Source organism: Malaclemys terrapin, chromosome 14 (genome assembly GCF_027887155.1).
Source record: "Malaclemys terrapin pileata isolate rMalTer1 chromosome 14, rMalTer1.hap1, whole genome shotgun sequence".
Taxonomy (NCBI): Eukaryota; Metazoa; Chordata; order Testudines; family Emydidae; genus Malaclemys; species Malaclemys terrapin.
The window spans coordinates 32,212,123-32,230,226 of NC_071518.1; the positions used below are offsets into that span (position 1 = coordinate 32,212,123).

General features: G+C 41.6%; 1 protein-coding gene across 2 annotated transcripts in view; it reads left to right on the top strand.

Moving 5' to 3' along the window:
* SLC6A2 (solute carrier family 6 member 2) overlaps nt 1-18,104 on the top strand; it is a 111,792-nt gene that overhangs the window by 46,467 nt on the left and 47,221 nt on the right. For both annotated transcript variants that reach the window (XM_054049232.1, XM_054049234.1), the window contains 4 exons: nt 5,314-5,452; nt 6,836-6,970; nt 12,046-12,149; nt 16,224-16,348. In XM_054049232.1, coding sequence (XP_053905207.1) covers nt 5,314-5,452; nt 6,836-6,970; nt 12,046-12,149; nt 16,224-16,348 — 503 coding nt within the window. The remainder of the gene's footprint in view (nt 1-5,313; nt 5,453-6,835; nt 6,971-12,045; nt 12,150-16,223; nt 16,349-18,104) is intronic.

Sequence of the window (18,104 nt, forward strand, 5' to 3'; positions counted from 1 at the left end):
GGCTATTGACAACAAATGCATTTGTCAAAAACATCACTACATCAGTTAATATCCAGAAGTTTATATTTTCTAACATAAGGGCTAGAAACATACTTCTGTTTTTAATACAAGCTTGTCAAAATGAATGACTTTGTGAGATTGTATGATGTATTTGCCAAAATATCAATTCCTCAACAAATCGCTCTGAGGACAGATATACTTTGCTATTGAAACCTGCCTTTCTGTATATTGTGCACATGCATGTGTGTGTAAAATTCCTTCCACTGGTCTAACACAAATGCAAACCAATACCTCTTTCAACTAAAAAAAATGAGGATGGCTGTAGCTGGTTTCACTCAGAGACTGGCAGGCCATGGCTTGACAGTCCTTCCACCCCTGAAGTCCAGAGATGAATTTGCCTGGTGGTCAGCCAGTCTAGCAGTCGAGCTGTAGTGTGTCATTCCCCAGTGCTCCAGGGTTCTCCCAGTTGGATGGAAGAGAGGGGTGCGAAGTTAGGGAGACCTGGGCCTGCCTCTCCATCCCACTACAGACCAGGGCCCAAAGGGGAAAGATGTGGAATGTCTCAGTCACCTCTTCCTGGTGCACCTTACTTAGGGTGACCAGATGTCCCGATTTTATAGGGACAGTCCCAATTTTTGGGTCTTTTTCTTATAGAGGCTCCTATTACCCCCCATCCCCTGTCCCGATTTTTCACATTTGCTGACTGGTCACCCTAACCTTACTGACATCCCCTGGGCTGTTTCCTACTTCCCCCATGCTCTCTGCAGTTTGGTGTGTGGCTGCTGCCCCCTCCCCCTCCAGCAGGGAGCTCCCAATCAGTGTCCCCAACTCTCTTCTCCATGTTCATTTATTCTCTCTTAGCAGGCATCGGGGGAGGGAAAAGGTTCAGACCTTTACCATCCCAATTGGGGTCTTACCCACAGTCCAGACCCTTCTCCTGTGGATTGTTCTGTCCCCAGGGCTGCAAACTGGCTTCCTCCCTTCAGCCATCCTCTCCTCCACTCTCTCCCCCTGCTTGACTATTAGAGCCCCCCTCTGAGTAGCTCATCCATTTGGAATATATTCCACAGCTGCTGAAGGGCGGGGCCCTTTTGACCCAGTACTGCTCCTTCACTCCCTTAGTCTCTGTGTGGTCTATAAACTGCATCACAATGGCAAAACAAGCCTTTTAATTAAACTTGGAATTATCATTGGACATGGATTGGAAGCATAGCCTCCATTTAAAGTCAATCTGCTTGCACACTAATCTCTGATACTTGCAAAGTACAGCACTGTGACTCTCTCAGTAAGAGTTAGTCACACAAATAAGCTACTGAGGAATCTCTCCATAGGCTTTGGTTATACAAAGGGCAATATCACGCTATCGTTTTTGTTTTTTTCTCAGGCTATGGCTTAAAAATATTTGAATGGATAATCTAGTCATTTTCACATATGGATATGAAGTGTTCTTTCTATTGAGTTTAGTTTCCTTGTTATGCTTTAATCCTTCCACGGTTCCATAAAGGACAAGGTCTCAAAATAGCTCACAAAGGAGCTCTGATGGACCCAGGTCAGAGGTGACCTAATAAAAATACCTAACTATTATATTGCACTTTTCATCCATAGATCGCAAACCACTTCACAAAGGGGCTAATATCACCATCCTTTTACAGATGGGGAAAGTGACACGTAGGGAGCAGTGACTTGCTCAGGGTGACCCCGTAGCACAGTTAGGAATGGAACACACATCTCTTGAGTCCCAGTCCAGTGTTCTATCGCTAAGGCTACCCTGCCTCTTCAGTTTAACAAAAGCTGTGAGTGTAAATGCAGGACCTTGTCTTGGCAACTTGGGATCCAGGATCTGCGATCAGAGAGGACCTAGCTATATTATGGAGGCAGAACAGAAGGCAAGGGTGTAATAAATAGCGCACTGCTGCTGGCCAGTTGTCTTCTGGTTTCAGTTGAGATGAGTGGCCTCACTTGGGTGGAAATTCAAGAATTCAGGTGAGGGAGGGGAAACAATAGTCCATCCAGGAGGAAGTAGGGGAGTGAAATCTGCCCAGGAAGAGCGAGCGGAAGGGAGCAGGGCAGGTAGGAGGAGTCTGTCCGTGGGGAGAACTGCTTTCCAGACACAAAGAGCCGAACACGCTGCTTCCAAAATAACAATAGAAGGGCAAACATAAAATCTCCCTGAGAGAGACAGTGAAGTCCCTGACAGTAATATCCTCCAGCCTGAAATCCCACAGAGCCCTGCCCCTCCCACCTCAGCAGATAGGCAGGAAGACTCTTCGGGCCTGATTATATAGTAGTTTATAACCCTGACAGTGCAAAGGGTCTCAAAGGTGGTGCAGATGTAATTTATAGCCACTTTAAGTCCCTTTTACATTGTAAGAGCGATGTAAAGTAGCCTTGGTGTAAATTACAAGAATTAGGCCCTTTGCATTTACACCCACCCTTGACAAGAAACTGGACTATGGCAATTCTTGTTTTCCTGTCTGCAGGTTCCTCAGTAGGGTTTTCATGCTGTTCCAGCTGAATACCACTGGCCCTGTGTTCTGGGGTCAGGCTGCAATATTACAAAGCCTAAAAGTCATCCTGATTTATCAACTCTTCTTGTGTCTTGCTCAGCCTAATGTAATGAGTCCCTTATCTACTCTCTAACTGCTTTTCTCTTCCTCCCCCCCCCCATCTCCCAGTAATGATCTGGTAATGTTTTTCCTCACTTTCATTTTTATCTTCCATCACTTTTTCTTAATATTTTGTCTACCAATTTTCATTACTATCACTGGTTATTTTACTACATCTTCTGACTTTTGCCTTCCTTTGTTGTCTTTCTCTTTGGCTGTCACTAATCTGACAAAAACAACAAGGAGTCCGGTGGCACCTTAAAGACAGATTTATTTGGGCATAAGCTTTCATGGGTAAAAAACCCACTTCTTCAGATGCATGGAGTGAAAGTTACAGATGCAGGCATTATATAATGACACACGAAGAGAAGAGAATACCTCACAAGTGGAGAACCAGTGTTGACAGGACCAATTCAATCAGGGTGGATATAGTCCACTCCCAATAATAGATGAGGAGGTGTTAATTCCAGGAGAGGCAAAGCTGCTTCTGTAATGAGCCAGCCACTCCCAGTCCCTATTCAAGCCCAAATTAATGGTGTTAAATTTGGGCTTGAATAGGGACTGGGAATAGGCATCTTTGCCTCTCCTGGAATTGACACCTTCTCATCTATTATTGGGAGTGGACTACATCCAGCCTGATTGAATTGGCCCTGTCAACACTGGTTCTCCACTTGTGAGGTAACTCCCTTCTCTTCATGTGTCATTATATAATGCCTGCATCTGTAACTTTCACTCCATGCATCTGAAGAAGTGAGGTTTTATAGCCACAAAAGCTTATGCCCAAATAAATCTGTTAGTCTTAAGGTGCAACTGGACTTCTTGTTGTTTTTGTGGATACAGACAAACACGGCTACCCCCTGATACTAATCTGACAATTTCCTTGTTTTGCTAATGGAGTTAGAGAAATATATTATAAAACAGGAGTAGTACCGCTCTCAGCACGTTTCACACTCCATCCTCCATTGGGTAGTTTTAGATGTAGACCTGCTTACAGAGATTGGTGGCAAAAAAACCCAAATAAATAGGTTGATTCCATTAATATTGTGTTTTGGCAGGTTTCTGGATTAGTTGTGAATCAACTAAGGATTTGAGAAGAGAGACAGGTGACGACAGGTCTGACTTGAAAATAAATATTCCAGTTTATGTCCACTGAAGCTGATGATATTTTAAATAGGTCTGTAGGGCTTATGTTACCCCAGAACACATCAAATGACAGGCTCAAAAGCACATCTGCACAATGTTGGAGGAGATATGGGATTGTTCTTCAGTTGGTGGAGAAAGTGGCCCCTGTCCAGGAATGGACTCTGGTCATTTTGCATTACTCTCCCAATGCCAAGTGGCCCTCCACCCAGCTGCTTCAACCCTGGAGAATCTCATGTGTCAGGGAATCCTCACATGGCCTACAGCTGTTGTGAAGTCACCTTCCTCATTGCTACAGGGAGAATGGTTAGGAGGACCCCCTTAGTCCAGCTGGTCCCCAGCTGCCTTAACATTAAATTGCTGAGGCTTAAGAAACAAACAAACAAAAACTTCCCCCATGTTATGATTCTTTTTCCTGATGAAAGGAACAGACCTCTTGGAATCAAGCTTCCAATGCAACTACTCATAAACCCAAATTTGAAATTGCTCTTTTGGCAAATGTTCCTAACAGTAAGATCATTTGTGAGATTTTTCATGGAAAACAATCACCACTGAAGCATAGTCGTTTAAAAATTCAAAAGAATATTTTGGGGGAAATGAATGTTCAATGAGAACAAGGCATGCAGGATCAGGTTTAACTTTTCCGAATATCAAAGACTTGAGGTGGGTTCCATTCATGTAAACCTTTGCTCAAAATGTGAGACTTTGTAGGTTTATTCTAAAGAAGCCCAGCCTATTTATGTCCCTAAATTTGGTTGAAGAATTTTTTTTTTGTTAAGCATCATAAGGAATCTATCTGTATATTTTGTTAATGTTTCTGCAGGTCTTAGCACTCATTTTTCTTAAAATATAAACTAACGCTCACCTTTTAATTTCTAAAAAAGAGAAGATTCTTGAATGGGCATCACATACATACTGATCCATGTGCTTCCATTCCTTATTTGTTATTGGCCCTACAATGAAATAAAAACAGAGCAGCTACCTACTGTGGCATGATACTTTTAAAAGCATTTTTCATCCAATTAAGACTGAAATTGAAGAACCAGCCAAAAGATTATGGCAAATCTTCTTTATTGGATATGATGAGCTAGCAAAGCAAAACAGTTATATTATTTAACTTCCCATTTCCTCATGCTGTGGTGACCCAGATTTCTAGTTGACATTGGCCTAAGTGAAATCTAGAACTGGTCAAAAATGAGGGGAGAATATTGGTGAATATACTGTATACACATATATATGAAAATTGACATTTTTCATCAATTTCAAAATCTGAAATATTTCAACCAGCTGTCTGGCTGGAGAATAAGGGGGTGTGGGTGTCCGCACATTCATTTTATTTTCTGTGGTTTAATCAAAATAGGAAAAAAATATTAACTTTTTTGTCAATTGAAATATGCAAAATGTTGACCAGCTCTAGTAAAAACTAAATCAAGCAGAGAAGCCACTGATATTGTCATTCAGCTTTCATGTCTACTTGCAGCCCACAGGATGAGAAGTACTAAGCAATGACCTGATGGCGGTTTTTTTTTTTTTTTTTTTTTTGTCTCTCTTCCCCTCTTATGTCTAGACGAGGTGTACTGCATCTGCATGAAAGCAGTGGAATCCATGACCTTGGCTCACCCCGATGGCAGCTTTCGCTGTGCCTCTTGGTGGTAGTAATAATTCTTTTCTTTAGTCTGTGGAAAGGAGTGAAGACTTCAGGAAAGGTAGAGCTAATATTGCTCTTGTATCTTAATATTGTTCTTTGTCCTTTTTAGAAAGTGACTTTTTGGGGGGCAGAGGGGAATAGGGGTTGTAAATCATTGTACCCAAGGGTGCCACTAGGACCAAAGCTTTAGATCTTTGTATATCTGTTCTACAAAGTGGAGTGGACATTTCAAATACAGCTCCTGTTTTATCTGACTCAACAGTTATGTCATCTTTGCTCCAGTGATGTCCAGCATTGCAAAATTCTGTTAGCTTTTTAACTTTAAGTTCAGTATTAGTGGCTTGATATAAAGCCCATTAAAGTCAATGGGTGAGTCTTTCCTTTGACTTCTGTTGGCGTTGGATAAAGGTAAAGATTGTCTCTGGTTCTCTGCAAAACTTGCTTAAAGCTTTCATTGTATTGTTTAAGGGCCTTTGCTTTTATTAAATAAACGTCCATTCTAACAAACACTTTATCACTTCCAAAGGTTTCGGCAACTATTCTTTGAAGTACGTCAAGAGTTGAAATAAAACCACCTGGATATTTACTTCCACACCATTTGGATATTTTGAAATTAAGACATTAGACCTTGACACAACTCTATTCACTTACTGAAAAGGAGTTTCTAGCTTCCAAAGCTCAGAATATTTTTGATTTTGATAAATTAGCTACCACCTCAACAGTTTTCATCAGTTAATGTTCATGTACTGTGGTTGAATTTCAATCATGTGGTCCAATGCACAGCCTTTCTTTGTTCATTCAATGCACAGCCCTTCTTTATTTGGCTTTTCAATTACAACAATAGGGTTAACCCACCATTTATGCCATATATTTTCAGTAAATGCCAGCATTTCCTCATTTTCATGTTGATATTTTACTTAATTGCTTAGAATAAATGGAATGTTTCTTGGCAACGTGTGGTGAATGAATCAATCTCAATGTATTGTTTGCTTCCAGAAGTCCTACCTGTGGAAGAGATCTGAGCATTCTTGCTGTCTGTGGTTGCTTTTTATATTTCTATGGTATTTACAGCAAATATCTGCTCATGTCTACTTACATTTCTGGAAATAATTCACACTGAGCTTGCTCAGAAGTTTAATATGACCATTAATAATATAGTCGTTCCACTGCTGACATATAATCTCACTTGCCTAACCCATCTCATACTTTAACATACTACCTATCTTTACTTGTGGGAATTTTCCTAGTCTGTGTGACCGGTAGCTAACAGTTCTTTTTTGCTAGGACAGTGCCCCTTATGATAAACAATCAAGACATCCTCCAGACAACAGAAGAGACAAATGCAACAAAGGGACAGCCGGATTCGCCAACATGTTTATAAAACTTCCTGTTTGTGTAACAGTAGATTAATTAACATTTGGTGTCTGTTTGTTCCCTGCAGGTTGTGTGGATAACAGCCACTTTGCCTTATGTTGTATTATTTGTATTGTTAATCCATGGAATCACATTGCCTGGTGCATACAATGGAATAAATGCTTACCTTCACATAGATTTCAAAAGGTTAAAAGAAGCTACGGTAAGTTCTCTCCTCCATCTTTGCTTCCTATAATGAAATAATAGCCCTCACAGAACCTCCTAACTATTGTCAGAGTTAATAGAAATGGAAGCTGTTATTAAATTGTTAGTGTTCATTTCTAAAATGATGTATTTATGTTTGTTGGCACATGAACATTACTCTAGTTTCTCTACTGTGCTGAATTTCTGGTTCTCTGATGGTGAGGAGAGCATCAGGGAGCCATATCAGGATGGATCTGTATAATTCTGGGCATTGGTACTGGTAGAATAGTCTGGGGGCTGCTTCAGTTTATTCCTGCTTCCAGTGGTCCCTAAGAAACCGTACATGTTTTGACCACACACCCTACCTATGATGATGTGCTTCCTGTCTGGCCATGGGGTGGTGCAAAGGCTCTGTCCCAGCGGAGAGCTCCTGCATGCTGGGGAAATAGTTGGTAAGATCTGGTTATTTTCTGGCCCTTTATGTTGAACAGTTGCTAGTAGAAGATAATGAGCGGAGCAGATTGAAATTTTTCCATTGAAAAATAATGTCTACAGAAAATAGCTTTTAATTGAAAATGAAGATTTTCATGGGGGAAAAATAATTTTGGATTATGTTTCCCAGTTTGAATAGGCACTTGAAATTTTGGGCGAGTATCTGAACTGAGGTTTGTTAATGAATACCTTACTTGTCAGGGCCATTCCAGTGCAAGCCATTTTATTGTAATGACTGAGACTTTAGTAAGGAATTAGCAACTTGAACTACATATGTCTGTAGCTTTTCCTGACACTGTAAGTCACCCTAAGCAAATGTGCCCACATAAATTCAATTTGTAGCCAATATAGTCCTATAGGCCTTAGTGCCCTGAGAACATTCAACCTACTGTATATTAGAATAACTTCTGCCCTCAGCCCACAGTATTAAAAAGATCTGCAAGTCAACTCACTCAAATTTGTTATGAAATTACCAGCCTTTCCAAAGCCCCAGAGGGCAGTAATTTAGTGATCACAAACAGATTTTATCCCAGGGCTTTTTTGTTTTGTTTTTGTTTCTTACTTAGTGGAGAAAAAAGAACCAGTCCTTAAACAATGGCATCTCCTTGGTACAGACCAACCTGAAAATGTTAAGTGCTTTTCAAATAGATACAAAATAGAAAACTAGAAAAACATGAGAAGAAGAAACAAACTGGCATGAAAACACCTAAAGAGAGTCCCATCAGAGTTAGAAAAACTAGACAAAGTTAATACGAAGTCTGAATACCAAAATCCAGGACTACTTCATGTCTTGTAATCAAAACAGCCCCTCCACAACTCCTTTTTTTTTTTTTTTTTTTTTGGTAGTAATGTTCATTTTATCCGCTGTGTGCAGCAGCCAGTATTTAGGTCTCCTCATTGACATTGCAGTATAGCACAGCACATCTTCAAATCTGAACCCACTCCACTTCGGGGTGCTTCGAATCCAGATCCAAATACTATAGCTTGAGCCACGTCTGTCACCAAAGCAATGTCACGCTCATCATATGAGAAATGGGCTATACAGACACACACCCATTACTGTATATTACACAATACGGGGAAGGGGCGGGAGTGATTTCATTTTCCTTAATGACAGGTTTCACAGTAGCAGCCGTGTTAGTCTGTGTCCGCAAAAAGAACAGGAGTACTTGTGACACCTTTAAAAAGCAACAGAGGGTCCTGTGGCACCTTTAAGACTAACAGAAGTATTGGGAGCATAAGCTTCCGTGGGTAAGAACCTCACTTCATCAGATGTCTTGCAAGTGAGGTTCTTACCCACGAAAGCTTATGCTCCCAATACTTCTGCTAGTCTTAAAGGTGCCACAGGACCCTCTGTTGCTTTTTACAGATTCAGACTAACACGGCTACCCCTCTGATATGTGACACCTTTGTTAGTCTCTAAGGTGCCACAAGTACTCCTGTTCTTTTTTCATTTTCCTTAGTATTTTAAGTGATGTTTGGAAAACAATAAATATTCAGGGCCAGATCCTCAGCTGGAAATAAATGGAGCTATGCTGACTTCACACCAACTCAGGATCCGGTCCTCAAATTGTGTTCTGCATTTGTAGACCATATTTGTGTATTGCTCTTTTGGGCTTTAAGTTTATACAGCTGCTATTTGGCTAGCCACAAAGATATTTGTTTGAGACCAGATTTTCCAGATTACTTATATAAAAGAGAGAGACAGACAGACAGAGACAGAGAGAATGCTTGCAGGATGATGAAAGATGGAAGACAACTTACAAGGAAGAGGAAGGTCAAGTTGCCTGTTGAGTTGTTCTTTCTGCAACCCCCTGTTGAGGAGGCTGGGGCCCCTGCTGGCTCTATTGACGTGTTTGTGTGCTTAATCCTTGTTATTGGGCCTCTGGGAGATTTGACAGCTGCCTGAGTACCAGTTCAGTGTGTTTCTGAAAGAGTCTTTGACTTATGAATATTTTTTCCCCTGTGAAGAACAGCAGCAAGTAAAAGTCACAGATAAATTGCACTGTTCTACAATCTGCTCTGCCACTGGATCAGAAGTCCTCATGTAAAAGGCATAAGGTCCCCTCATGCCAAGAGTTTATAGGGCTCAGTATGGCAAGGTGGTCAGCAACTCGTGAGAGGCTTCCATTGCCAGTAACACCAGCACTGTGCCGGATCAGACCCATCAAGAATGCGGATAGAAATGTTGTTTTGAAGGAAACAGGGCCTACGTGCATTCCTTGTTGAAAGTCCAGCAGCACAAAGCTTGATACTGTTGGCTCTATGGCACCAAAAGCAAGTGATTAACTTAAAAATTGGTGTAAATGGCAGCTGTACTTCTGGTCCACAAAAGGAACAACAGTGGGTGCTTAATAAAACCGGAGCCATCAGGAATTCTAGGCCAGGAAGGAGGTATTTGCTCCGTTGGACGTCATAAAAAGTTTCCTGAAAATTACATCATGTCTGGGGATTCACTTAGTATTTCCCCTTCCTCTCTGTATGGTGCAGCAAGATTGCAAGTCCATACATGGAAGAGAAAGTGTAGGAACAAAAGTTAGAGTAATATAAACAGGAAGGAAGCTTGGAGTGAAAGACTGGCTACAACCTCCTAGAATTTTTTGTAATAGTACATACAAATTCAAATACTATAGGATACAGTTAAACTGAATCATGGCATGAGTCAGAAGTAACTATTGAAATTAGTAGAATAACATCGGTGTAAATTGTAGACAAACCCAGCCCTATTGTCTCTCTGTTGCATCCTGTTTGTTATTACAAGGAATATTTTGCATGGAACCTTGACTTTTTAGTGACTTGTGTCTTCTGCTGCTTACTCCTTATCTTGATCCGCACAGCAGCTAATTGGGTTAACACAGAGGATTGTTTCAATCCAAGGTTCAGATTTAGCAAGGCCCAAAAGTACATGCTTAACTCTAAGACCATGCTTAAATCCATCGCTATACAGCCTGTGCTAAAGTCATCTTAAAGCCAGTGAGACTTACGTGCTTTTCAATCGGGTCAAAAATACAGAACTAGTGTAAGCAGCTACAAATCCAGCGGCAGGACACAAAGTGGCAAAGAGCCAGTGACCTATCAAAAAGCAATAGAAGGACCTTGTGCTGCCAATATGGCATTTCCAAGTATAGTTTATTTTTTAAAATTCCTGGGGTCTCAAACTCAAATGACCACGAAGGCCATATGAGGGCCACGTTACTGACACCTCCCCCCGCCCCCCTTGGCCCCGCCCCACCCCACCCCTTCCATGAGGCCCTGCCCCCATTCCAACCCCTTCCCTGAAATCCCCACCCCAACTCTGCCCCCTAGGAGGGCAGGAGGGGTGTGGGGCTCAGGGCAGGGAGTTGGGGTGTGGGGTGCAAGAGGGCTGTTGCTTCAGGCACCACCCCCAGCAGCTCCCATTGGCCGGGAACGGGGAACTACAGCCAATGGGAGCTGCTGGGGGCACTGCCTGAAGCAAGAGCAACACAAAGAGCCCTGTGCCCCCCCCCCTTCCCCCGGTGCGCGTCGGGCTGGAGCCGCTCTCGGTAAACGGTGGGGGGGGGGGCCGCGAGGAGCTCGCAGGCCACAGAAAACAACCCCGTGGGCCGCATGCAGCCCCTGGGCCACGTGTTTGAGACCCCTGGTTTAGACTTTGTACAACTTTTCCAACAAGTGGGATGCGGAGTGTTAGCAGCACCAGCAGCTGATAGCAATACATCCTAGAGTTTTTTTGCTCAACCCACACCCACGGGTGTTTTAGCCTAAGGCTGTATTTGGCAGATTCAGCTAAACCCAAACATTCTGAGTCGGTGAGGTGCTGAGTACTCTCAGCTCCCCTAACTTCAAAACCTCTTGGGATCAAGCCGTGAGCTTTTGATTTCTCAATGTGACAATTGAGGGCAGAGACGTTTGAAAACAGTTCATCTGAACTCCTCTGCCTGTATTTTCAGAATCCTAGTTTAAAATCCAGGCACTGTCTCTGGACATGGGCTATATACAGTCTGAGTAGATGAAGTGATGGGACTTAATGACTATCATAAAAATAATTCTTGGTCCTTTAAATGAGTGAGAATTGAAAAGGAATCTCTCTTAGAAGTCCTATTCACAGCATGTCAATCAGACTTCGACCTCTGATGGAAGAAAGCATCATATAAACTGTAATTACAGCTCCATGCAATAAACTCTCCTTTGGGAAAGGAAAACATTCCATAACTCCTAGCCTTTTAACTATTTTTATTTCTGACTGTGCAATCCAAATTAACCCAGTGCTAGTGGGAAGTGTATTGCCACAGCACAGCAAAAAAATCAATTAATCGTTTCTGTACTCTGTGGAAGTTCAGTAAGCAACCAGCACTCCTATAATGCCACTCTGCACATACTTAGGTTTTTCTATTGCTTTAGAGTTTGCCTCTTTGTTGAAATAGTCCAGTCCTTGACTGTATCCCATGCCTTGGTTCTTGATGGGCTGGGAAATATTTATGGTTCTGTAATCATGGAGAGTGATCAGATATTATTTCAATAGATATCCAAAGCTAGTTCTAACTGTACAGTTCTGTCATGCCACTCAACTTTTCTCTTTTAAACTGAGTTAACACATCTAATAATTTTCATCTCTTTCTTCAGGTCTGGATTGATGCAGCCACTCAGATATTCTACTCTTTAGGAGCTGGATTTGGAGTTTTAATTGCATTTGCTAGTTATAATAAGTTTGACAACAACTGTTATAGGTAAGAGAGTCTATGTCTCATTACTATTTGATCATGACAATTGGTTTTAAAAAGCTTTGATTTCAGACTCACTTTACTTACACTCTGACACCAAGGTTCCAATAAAATATCTGAGAAATCTGAAATGTAATCTCATTTTGTATGTATTTATTTCTTGATACATATTTCACAATTCAAGAACTCTATTTTCATGTTAGCTTTGGATTTTTTTTTACTTCTGATTTTTATATATATATATAAATGCTATCCTATATAATATACCTATAATATAATAAAATATATCTGTTTTATATAATAGTATGTTATACAGGTAACAGGTATATTCTATTATTTATTATTATTTATTTAGCCAGTGGAACTGATAATTACAACCTAATATGCACCAGGGGTATAAGGGAGTCCTTATTCTCTGCCTGGGCCAGTCACAGGTCTCACCAAAAGGGCTTGCACAGACCCACTGTGACATTTTAATGGTAAGCCTGGTTTAGAAATATCTAATGTTTGCAGGAATATAGTAGTATATATTACCATAAAGAGGGAAATGGGCACCTACCAGGCTTTTAACAAACACAGCTATAGCAGTCTAGAACAGACTATATAGATTTTATGACAGGTTTCAAAGGAGCAGCCGTATTAGTCTGTATCAGCAAAAAGAAAAAGAACTGTGGCACCTTAGAGACTAACAAATTTATTTCAGCATAAGCTTTCATGGGCGTACTTCCACCTTTTCATGTTCTCTGTATGTATAATATCTTCTGTCTGTGTGTTCCATTCTATGCATCCGAAGAAGTGAGCTGTAGCCCCAAAAACTTATGTTGAAATAAATTTGTTAGTCTCTAAGGGGCCACAAGTACTCCTGTTCTTTTTATATAGATTTTAGTTTGCTGAACACAGGGCTTGATCCAAAGCCTTTTGAAGTCCACGGAGAGACTCCAATTGATTTCAAGGAGCTTTGGACCAAGCCCGCTGTAACTTTAGATTCACAAGTGGGTTTCATGTTAGGTGACATTAATGTGGGTAATGCTGTAGTAAAAATGACACCTGTAATAATAGCTATTCTCCAAAGTGGCAATCATTGCATTCTACAATTAGGTTAACATTAATCTTACAGATTTCTAGGAAGCCTGGCTTTAAGACGTTTCCTACATAATTGTTTTATTCTGTATCCTGAGTAAATTTGCCAGGAAACAGAAAAAGAAATACACTCTGGAACTTAAAAAAAAATGCCTTGAGGCAATACCCAAAATTACATTAAACTGTGCTGAGCTTATTACACTTGTCTTATGTTGTTTACCGGCATCACTCTTGCTGTATTGTAGAGTGATCTGCAGTGTTTCAAAAATATTATGTTTTATCTTTAATCCTATAAACAAGTTTCCATTCAAAGACAATTGACACTTAAATGAATCCATTCTTTGGAAAAATACTGTGGAGTATGTCAGTGAAATCTTTATTACATGGGCAATGCTTTACGGAAGTGGAACGAAACAAATTGAAACTAGCATTGTATTTCCAAATAAAAGGCATGATTCGCCACTACATTACCCCGATTGTTTTGTGTCAGTGGAACTCCATTGAAATCAATAGTTACGCAGGGGTAAACCTGGGGCAACGCAGTGGCAAATGAGAGCCAGAATCGCAGCATTTTGCCAACTTCTATAGTTTGCATGTAAATCTGTCACTTGAAAGGGGTAACGTGTGCGGTTGATCATGCATAAGGAAAAAGCTACTTGCATGTGAGTGTTCTGTAATTGAGGGAAATGGTAATGAGGACCTTGGCCATAATATTTCACAGATACTTAGCAACTTTTGTCCTAAAGGAGTCCAAAGAATTTTACAAGTATATAGTGTGTGTTAGTCCTTCCTCTTATGTACACACTACTCTACAGCAACCCAGTCAAGTCTGGGGTGCAGTGGGGTAATTAAATGTGACTGTATGGAACTCATTATATCTACTTCCAAAACAGATCTATTTCGACAACCCTGTTGTGGTTTGTTTGATTTTAACCAGGGGCCCATGAAGCCTGGGTATTTCATACTTAAGGCTGAAAGCATTGAACAATCTTCTGTGGAATGGAGTTCATGACATGACTACAGCCAATGAATCATATTACTTAAATTTTTCATAAGGCTTGTCTTTATACCACTTGTCAGGATCATGACCAGGACGTGGGCAGTTGGGCCTAACAGTTGGAGTCATAGGGGTTGCGTGGTCTGGGGCTTAGCACAGAGCCAAACTGGAGTCAAGGATCAATGCCAAAGGACAGCCATGGACGTAGATGGGAGCAGAGCCAAGGGTCAGACACAGGGATCAGAAGACTAATGCCAGAGCCAATGGGCTAGCTGGAGACACGGTCGGGGAGCTGAGATGGGGGTCAGGGCTGGAACTGAAGTGGGCACAAGAGGAGGCTGGGCATGGGCAGGCACAGGCTGGGTGGGAGCAAAGAGAGAAAAGGCACAGGATGCAGCGTCAAGCACTCTGGCCACTACTTGGTCAAGGCGTAGCTTAGCTCTGCCATCCCCACCAGTCAGGAAGTACAGTCAATAAGGCAGGGCAGCTCCTGCTAGGATCGGCTATGCCCAGTGTGTTGCTAGACTGATCCTGCTGCAGCTGGTTCCCCGATGCCACTAAACATCAAACATTCACAGTTCTGGGGAATTATCATGCTGAGGTGGAACTTTCTCTGGTGCTCTAGGGGAGTGTATTACCATAATGTTACATTGAAGAGCTGGCTAAACTTTAAAAAAAAAAAAATCTATGACGGAGAGATTTGCTAGAGAAAATTTGAACAGAATAGTTTACAGCGAACAGCCTGTGAGGTATATTTGCAGGTGTCACTATGAAGATGACAGCTTTGCAAAAGACAATGAGGTTTATAAAATCTTGCTGTTACTGATATTTAACAATGGGAAGGAAAGGGGGAAACATTGCCAGCCTCTGACTCATGAAATATCTAACAAATTATTATCACTTTCTTCGCACCACAAATAAATGCTAGAGCTAGTGCAAAATGGGACAGTGGGGAGGAGCAATCTCCTCTTTTTGTAAACATTTGGAATGTCAACAAAAAATGTTCAGTGACATTTTGAACTTCAAAATCACATGACCAGTTGTAATACGTACATTAGGATGGGGCTGACATTCCAAATTAATGTTGACAACGGTGGCCAGATTTAATTTTGACATAAATCTACATAACTCCATTGAATTCAAAGGAGGGTTGTCTGCTTACCCCAAGGCTGAATCTGGATTTTCCTTTGCGGGGCCTGTCATTGATCTAAAACAATAGCAGATTAATAATAAAGTTATCAGCATGTTTGTCAGATTCATGACTGAACTGATGGTTACCTCTTTATATTATACAATATATTATACATGACTAAACTGATGGTTGGGTCAGATTCCAATCTCACTGATGTCCATGGGAGTTTTGCCATTGATTTCAGTGGGAGCCAGATGAGGTCTTTCCATGCATCTTATCTGAAATGCCTGCTTAACTGGAAGGATTGATGAACAGATTCTATGCAAAACCTTGAAAATGGCATCAAAGTTCACTAAAATGCATACTTAGGGTGACCAGACAGCAAGTGTGAAAAATCAAGACAGAGGGTGTGGGGGTAATAAGAGCCTATATAAGAAAAAGACCCCAAAATCAGGACTGTCCCTATAAAATCGGGACATCTGGTCACCCTGTGCATACCTGATGTTGTCTGAAAACATTCACAAGAGTTTATAGGTATGGATTGGTATTTGCTAGTATTCATTTCCCCACGTAGCCTTTTGTTCACTTCTGGTTACTTCCCTGTTCTGTTATTGCTGCCAGCTAAGACCATCTTACAATTTAATATAGTTTTTTAAAATTTTTGAACACAGATTAATTTCAAAACAATTTAGGAAATAACAGTGGGTCTCTCCCATCACAATATGCTCGTGTAAGCCTTTGATCATCAGGATGATTACTTAATTGGCATGTTTCTCTTTTCCACCAGAATTTTATCATCATCATAACACAATTTCTACCTATTTCCTAAACTGTTTTGCACTCAATTGTTCTTCTCTCTGTCTCATACTAGGGATGCTTTGCTGACTAGTACAATCAACTGTGTCACAAGCTTCATATCAGGATTTGCAATTTTCTCTATACTGGGCTACATGGCTCATGAGCACAAAGTAAAAATTGAAGATGTAGCCACTGAAGGTAGGAAGTTCATTTTACTCCAGATTTACTGAAAAATTAACCACCTTCTCCAGTGCTGCCCTGCACATTTGTTTATGTTCATTTCAAACTAAACAAGACAAAGAAGCCCACCGACAATGGACCCAGATGTGGCCCTGATTCAGAAAGCTACTTAGGGTACGTCCACACTGAAATTGGGAGCATGCTTCTCAATGGGAATAGACAGACACACTGGCTTTGCTTGAGCTAAGACTCTCAAGATAGCAGAGTAGCTGGATGGAGCACAGGTGGTGGTTTGGGCGAGCTGCCCAAGAACGTACTCAGGCTGGTAACCTGAGCTGCTGCTTGTGCTACCCCTAGCAACACTGCTATTTTGAATGAACTAGCTCAGGCAGAGCTGTCATGTGTCTGTCTGCTCACAATGGGAAGCACTGCAGACGTACCTTAGGCACATGCTGACTTTGCGTATGTGAGTTGTGACCTGAAGGGCACCACTCAAGTGCTTCAAGGCAGGCACAGGCTTAAGCACATTGTTGAATTGAAGCCCATGCAAGGTGTTGAGTGCTCCAAGCTCTAGTGAGTTGAGGGGGCTTGGCCCCTGGCTGGAAGCACGTAACACTTTAAAGGGTCAGGTCTGTACTGAACACATACATAATCTACTGAGACAAGTCTACTGGCTAGTTCCATAAGTTACTGCCCTACTGGGTCAGACCACGTGCCAGGTGCCCCAGAGGGAATGAACAGAACAGGTAATCATCAAGTGATCCATCCCCTGTTGCTCATTCCCAGCTTCTGGCAAACAGAGGCTAGGGATACCCAACTCCACACAAAATGGCTGTGAAGTGAGTGGGAGGAGGTGGCCTCCCTTATAACATTTGCCAGGGGTTAAGGTATTCACCTGGGATATGGGAGACCCTGATTCAATTCCTTCCTCTTCTTGGTAAGGGCAAGGGATTTGAAGGAGTTTGAGGGGTCCTTGACCTCTCAGGTGAGTGCTGTAGCCACTGCGCTCAGGGATATTCGGATGTGTCTCTCTTTCAGTCTCTCTTGTTGAATGGATTCCATTTTGCATTTTAAAAAATTAAATAATTAAATATTAATTGGGCCAGAGAGAGTGTGAGACTGATTCTGTAGTTGCAACGCCTAAGTACTTTTGTGCATCTGGGCCTGAGACTGGCTTCAAAAATCTAACTGGCTTCAAGACTGAGCTTGACAAATTTATGGAGGGGATGGTAGGATGAGTATCTACAGTCACATGTAGCCGATGTGCAACTGCTAGCAGCAAATATCTCCTACAGCTAGTGATAGAACAATAGATGGGGAGGGCTCTGAGTTATTACAGAGAATTCTTTCACAGGTGTCTGGCTGGTAGGTCTTGAACACATGCTCAAGATCTAACTGATCACCATATTTGAGATCAGGAAGAAATTTTCCCCTGGGACAGATTGGCAGAGATTGTGGGGGGGAGGTTCACCTTTCTCTGCAGCATGGGGCATGGGTCACTTGCAAGTTTAAACTAGTGTAAATGGTGGATTCTCTGTAACTTGAAATCTCTAAATCACGATTTGAGGACGTTAGTAACTCAGCCACAGATTATGGGTCTATTATAGGAGTGGGAGGGGTGGGTGAGGTTCTGTGGCCTGCAACATGAAGGAGGTCAGACTAGATGATCACAATGATCCCTTCTGGCCTTAAAGTCTATGAGTCTAAGTTGTTCAAATACTATGGTGAGGGACACCTATATAAGAATCTAGGGAGGTCAAATCTTATTTTCATG